The sequence below is a fragment of the Phodopus roborovskii genome, unplaced genomic scaffold, assembly GCF_943737965.1.
Source record: "Phodopus roborovskii unplaced genomic scaffold, PHOROB, whole genome shotgun sequence".
Taxonomy (NCBI): domain Eukaryota; kingdom Metazoa; phylum Chordata; class Mammalia; order Rodentia; family Cricetidae; genus Phodopus; species Phodopus roborovskii.
In genome coordinates this window covers 50,196,353-50,202,863 of record NW_026126407.1, presented here as the reverse complement: position 1 = coordinate 50,202,863, position 6,511 = coordinate 50,196,353, and the positions used below count along the sequence as shown (strand labels likewise).

Genomic DNA, 6,511 nt, shown 5'->3' with positions numbered 1-6,511 from the left:
TATGTGTGCTTGTGTATATGTGTGTTTGTACGTGTATGTGTTTGTGCTAGTGTGTGCATATGTTAATACTTAAGTTAATACTTAAGACAGCTAGCCGATAAGAAACTAGTACCTGGCCAACAGAATTATATCAAATACAGAGTCTCGGTGTGTTATTTGGGGCTGGCGCGGCAGCGGGACAAGACCAGTGGCGGGTGGAAAAACATACTCCTTACATATGGTGCACAGAGGAGTCAACATGGAGAGACTGGGAAGACCAGACGCCAGCCTCACTCCCCGGTAAGATGAGACCACGTGTAAATACTTAGATTAACAGAAATGGGTTAATATTTAAGACAGAGCTAGCCGATAAGAAACTAGTACCTGGCCACCAGCATTATATCAACACAGAGTCTCTGTGTGTTAATTGGGGCTGGCGCGGCGGCGGAACAAGACCAGTGGCAGGCAGAAAAAAACTTACTCATTACAAAAGAGTATTTCTGTGTGTATATGTATGTTTGTATTTATGTATGTGTCTGTATGTGTATGTGTTTGTGAAGTGTGTATGTGTGGGGGTGTGCATATGTGGGGAATGTTTCTGTGTATGTGTGTGTTTGTATGTGTGTATGTATTTGTATGTATATGTACAGGGGAGTATTGTGTTGTGATGGATGTGTATATTTGTAGGTGTACGGGGGAGTGTGTAAGTGTGGAGGTTGGGGGGGTTTTTTGCATATTGGAGCTAGCATGTATATGTGAGTATACCGAGAGTGCACATGTAATATGGAGGCCCAAAGTTGATGTCAGGTGTCCTACAGTGTCCCAGTCACTGCTCTATCGCTGTGAAAAGACACCATGGCCAAGGCATCTCTTATAAAAGAAAGCATTTAATTGGGGCCTTGCTTGCAGTTTTAGAGGGTTAATCCATAGTCATCATATTGGGAAGCAGACAGGCATGGTGCTGGATCAGAAGATAGAAGATAAGAGTTTGATTTTTGTTTTGTTTTGTTTTTTGTTGTTTTGTTTTTTGTTTGGGTTTTTTTTTTTTCCTTTGAGTTTTCAAGACAGGGTTTCTCTGTGTACAAACTCACAGAGATCCACCTGCCTCTGCTTCTCAAGTGGTGGGATTAAAGATGGGGGCCACTACCATCTGGCTCAAGCTTTACATTTTGATCTGCAGACAGCAGAGAGAGAAATAGACTAGACCTGGTGAAGACTTTTGAAACCTCAAAGCCCACCCCCACTGACACACCTCCCCCAACAAGGCCACACCTACTCTGAGGGCCACACCTCTTAATCCTTCTCTAAACAACTCACCAACTAGGAATTAGACATTCAGATATACAAGCCTATGGGAGTCACTCTCATTCAAACCACCACATCAGATGTCTTCTTCAGTTGCTCTCCATCTTATTCTTTTAGTCAAGGTCTCCTGCTGGTGAAGCCAGCTATCACCAGTTCTGGCTAGTTTAACTAGCCATCTTGCCCTAGGAATCCCTGTCCCTGCCTCCCTATTGTTAGGATTGCAGCCTGGTGAGCTCCAAATTCTCAACCTGCTCCAAATTCCCAACAGGAAGTTTTAATAAATGAATCTTGATTCACAGGTGGCTGAATGTCTGCCACACAAATGTACTAACCATTCCTGAGTGTACCATTCATGGGCTGGGAGCAGTGAGGCCATGGACAGCAGCTGGTGGTTGGTGCCAGTTGCTTTGGAATACCAATGGCAGCACCCAGCACTTGATTCCATTATTCGTATCTAGGTTACCAAATTGATGCTGTTCTGTGGCTGGGTTCAACAGCCCTCCAGGGAAACGAAACCAACTGTTGAACCAGTGTATTTCTCTATCTCTCTCTCTTTACACACACACACACACACACACACACACACACACACACACTGATGAATTCTGTGACAGTTTGAGCTCCATAGAAAGATCATGTCTCCAAACAAAATAGAATGAACTCATAATTTTTCTGTAGTAACACTTATAAAGGAGCCCAGGCACAGTGGCTTTAAAAAGTAATTACTTCTAGCCTTTTCTATGCATTTCCCTGCATGTCAACTGTGGTTCACCAGGACTTGGCACCAGCTGCTACTTCTACTCACTCTTGTGTTCTTCCTGAGTCTTAGCAGGCAGAGTCTGCCTCCAGGGAGTGGGCTCTACTGGGGAGAATGACATACCCACAGCACATCTTGCCTTGTTAACTCAAGTGGCCAAACATAAGGTAAAGGGTAGGGAAGGACAACCATTTGCCAGAAGCCACACCAGATGTGGAGACATTGTTTTACATGGCAGAAAAAGATAGGCCAGTGTGTCCATTTACTATAAAAACTAACAACAGCAGTGCCTTTGAGAAATTACAGACCTGGATTGCATTGTTTACAGTCTGCAAATGTTTTGCAACAGGATCTCCTGTAGCAGAAGTAGCCTCAAACTTCTAATGTAGCTAAGGCTGGCATAAACTCTTGATCTCTCTGTGTTTGCCTTCTGAGTTCTGGGACCACCGGCATGGACCACCACACATCTTTTCTTTAAAGCAAACATCAAATCCCATAATCAGGTGGCTAAGGAAAGAGAACTGGTAGTTTAAGGGCAACCTGGAATATATAGCATATCCAACTGAGAGAGATGGAGGGGAAAGTAATATTTTCAGAGGGTATTTATAAAAGTGGGCTGGAATGTAAGTCACAGGTAGAGTGCTGAGCACACCCTAGATCCTTGATTTTGAACAACCCCAGGGTTTCAGTCAGTCGTCCTGAATTAGCTGCCAACAAGTGTCAGTGTCAGATCTCACTACAATCAGAAGATCAGATGTGGGCTGGAGAGGTTGCTCAGTGGTTAGAGCACTTGTTGCTCTTGAAGAGGACCTAGGTTCAACTCCCAGACCCATGTGGTGGCTCATAGCAGCCTGTAAATATAGTTCCAGGCCTCCCTAGGAACCAGGTACATACATGGTACACATGCATGCATCCAGGCTAAACACTTGTACAAATAAAAAAAATAGTCCTCAAAATATTTTATTAAAAATAAATTAATAATAAAAATGTTAGATGAAAATGTAAGTAGATACAGAAGTTGTTCTGTGTATAGAATTATTTTAGGACAGTAAAAGAGAGTTTAAATATGAGTGATGGGAGTGCAAAGTTTAAATGATACCTTTTGTTTTGTTTCTCCTCTAGACATTTAAGATAGTATATATTATAGATATTGACAAGTGTTGCACAGACATCCTCCTCCTCCTCAAAGAAACACACTAAAAGAAATTTGAATCGTGCTAATGGGATTGAAACAGCCGTGAGTGACAGTGTTTATGCAAAGGAAGACGAGTGCTGTGAGAAGACACAGGGTCGCGAGACTTGGTGCTGCGACTTTGCAATAATAACGTTGCATCAACGAAGATGGCAGGAGATGAAGCTCAGAAACAGTGATTGCTGAGAGAGCCTGGCCTGGTCCTGTGTGCTGCCCCACTCCACCCCTGTGAAAGCAAACCAAAGCTCAGGCCACATTCTTTCATCTGCTGGCCATTGCACTGTTGTTTCTTTTCTTTTGTCTGAATTGATTGCTGCCTTTGCTTAAGGACAAGGAGTAAGTAGTGTATGGGGGTCCGAGGCAGCTCATTACTGAGGTCTCATGGACAACTCCAAGAATAGTCCAGCAGAGAATACAAAAGCAGAGGCTTCCCGGGGAGGAGCAGGGGTTTGGTTCTCAGGGGAACAGGACAAGACCTGGCAGTGCACCTGAACCAAGGGAACATTGAATGTTGGTTTCTTTACTACATGTCACACATGACCTCAGCCATGCACACTCCTAAGGTTATGCAGCCAATCAGGATGCTCCTAAAGGGTCTCATGAAGGGTCTCAGAAGCCATTTCTCCTCTGGGGCTTCTGGAATGCTTTTACAGAAGGTAGTCGTATTTCACAAAAGAAAGACCATAATGGAGGGCACATATAGGAGATTACTCATCAGAAACACCTCAGATGTTTTCTTAATCTGTTACCCCATCCTCCAGAGCTCTGACTTATTTGTTCAGTGAATATTTTACACTATAATAGATTCCTAGGTGACCACAATATTCAAATGCATATGTCACACATGTCTTCCTACAGACTCTTAAACAGGAACCTCTCTTAATGGCGGTGAAGTGACTCAGTGGGTAACGGCGCTTGCCACAAGCCTTGACTTTGCAAGCAAGCTGGATTCCTGGAACCCACACAGTTGAGAACAGATAACACTCCTGCAAGTTGTCCTCTGACTTCCACCTTACATGCCATAACATGCATGTGCCATGCATGCACATACACATACAAAATAAGCTTTTTTTTTTTTTTTTGCTTATTTGTATGTATGTACAACTATGTAGCCTTAGTTGGCCTGGTACTCTCTATGTAGACCAGGCTGGCCTTACACTCACATAGAACCACCTGCCTCTGCATAGAGCACCACACACACAGCACAAAAATTAATCTTATTTTAAACAGAAGATGGTGCAGTTTTTAAGGTGCTTGCCTTCCAAGCATGAGGGACTGAGTTTAATCCTCAGAACTGATGCAAAAGAGGACACAGTTGAGTGCATTTGTAATCCCAGTGCTGATGGCATGAAAGCAAGCAGCTTCCAGGGGTGCACAGGCTAGCTAATACAGCCTAATTAATGAGCCTAAGTCCCATGAGCAACACTCCTGAGAAATGACACCCAAGACTGACCTCTGTACTCTGTTCACACGTTCACAGACATATACCAAACATATGAACATGAAACAGAGAAACAGATGGACAGACAAAAAGTAACACCTTGACTGGCACATACAATAATTTTAAAGTTAGTGTGAATGGCTGCAGAATGTAGTTCAGTGGCAGAGCTCTTGCCTAGCATGTGCAAAGCCCTACGTTCCATCCCTAAGACCCTAGACACAAACAAAACAAAGCAAGACCAGGTCCCATTATTTGGTAAATCCATTCATGCACCTGGTGAACGGGACCCCCTAACAAGCAGGAAACAATTGTTTTGACTGAGCCTAATACAGTCCAGTTGTTGAATTGTGCTCAATTCTGAAACGTGATAGGGAGCAGGGAGCAGTCCAAACATACTTTTCACACAGAAAAAGTCCTTCTGTGGACCACTTTGCATAGAGCCCCTTTCAGGTCCCTGTTCCTCAGGCTGTAGATGAAAGGGTTCAGCATGGGGGTCACCACAGTGTACAGCACTGTGGCTGCTGTGTCCTTCTCAGATGAATGTGCAGAGGAGGGGTTGAAATACACAGCGATGATGGTGCCATAGAAGAGGCCGACCACAGCCAGGTGGGAGCTGCAGGTGGAGAAGGCTCTCCACCTCCCCTGTGTGGATGAGACTCTCAGGACGGCAGAGGTGATGTGGATGTAGGAGATCAGGATGCAGACAAATGGGGTGACCATGATCACAGCTCCCTCTGTAAGAATCATCAGCTCATTGAGGTGTGTGTCAGAGCAGGAGAGCTTCAGGAGGGGAGTGATATCACAGAAGAAGTGGGGGATAGTGTTGTCTGCACAGAATGAGAGTCGAGCCATGAGCAGGGTGTGCAATAGGACATTCAGATTGGCAGTGACCCATGATCCAGCCACCATCAGGACACAGAGCTGATGGGTCATCTTTGTTGTATAGTGTAAAGGGTGGCATATGGCCACATACCGGTCATAGGCCATCACAGCCAGCAGGAAATTGTCCATGTCAACAAACATGAAAAGGAAATACATCTGTGTGAGACACCCAGAGAAGGAAATGGTCTGACTCCCGAGTATGTGGTTGGCCAGCACCTTGGGGACAGTGGTGGAGGAGAAGCAGACATCCACGAAGGACAGGTTGCTGAGGAAGAAGTACATGGGGGTGTGCAGATGGGAGTCTGTGCCGATGGCCAGGATGATGAGCAGGTTTCCCAGGACAGTGACCAGGTACATGATGAGGAAGAGCAGGAAGAGGAGCTGCTGCTGCTGGGGCTGCCTGGAGAGTCCCAGGAGGAGGAACTCGGAGACGCTAGACTGGTTGGTGCCTCCCATTGGGCTGTGAGCAGGCAAAGATGATTGAACCCTGAAACTTGGGAATACTGGTGAAGACTGGACCACTAAAATTACAGAGAGATGGGTCAGAGGAGTGGGCGGGGGCATGAGCAGTTTGCTCCCTGCAGTGACTTTGCTTCTCCAGTAGCTGTGAGTTTGAGTGTGTATGGGCTGTGTGTGGCATCTCAGGGTAGATGCTGGACAGCTTATGACAGTGGGTTCCTGGTGAGTCATGTGTCCTGCCTGAACTCTCTACCATTACTCCCTTTTGATCTTTGAGACAGGGTCTCCCTGTGTTGTCAAGAGTGGCCTTGAACCTAGAATCCTCCTGACCTCGGCACACTCAAGTGGATGACATGACCACAATACCTGACCATCTAATGTTTTTCAAAAGTTCAATTTTTTAATTATTTTTATTTTATGTACATTGGTGTTTTGCCTTTATGAATGTCTATGTGAGGGTGTCAGATCCCCTGGAGCTGGAGTTAGAGACAGTTGT

At 45.1% G+C, this 6,511-nt stretch overlaps 1 protein-coding gene across 1 annotated transcript; it reads right to left on the bottom strand.

Moving 5' to 3' along the window:
• Nucleotides 1-5,073: 5,073 nt before the first annotated feature.
• Nucleotides 5,074-6,039, bottom strand: LOC127219811 (olfactory receptor 1361). Its single transcript, XM_051181579.1, has one exon. It carries the CDS (start codon nt 6,010-6,012, stop codon nt 5,074-5,076), a length of 939 nt encoding a protein of 312 aa, XP_051037536.1. The 5' UTR covers nt 6,013-6,039.
• Between the last annotated feature and the right edge of the window lie 472 nt (nt 6,040-6,511).

What these genes read in the sequence shown, in the direction of transcription:
- LOC127219811 (XM_051181579.1), bottom strand. Translation starts at nt 6,012, where the DNA reads ATGGGAGGCACCAACCAGTCTAGCGTCTCCGAGTTCCTCCTCCTGGGA.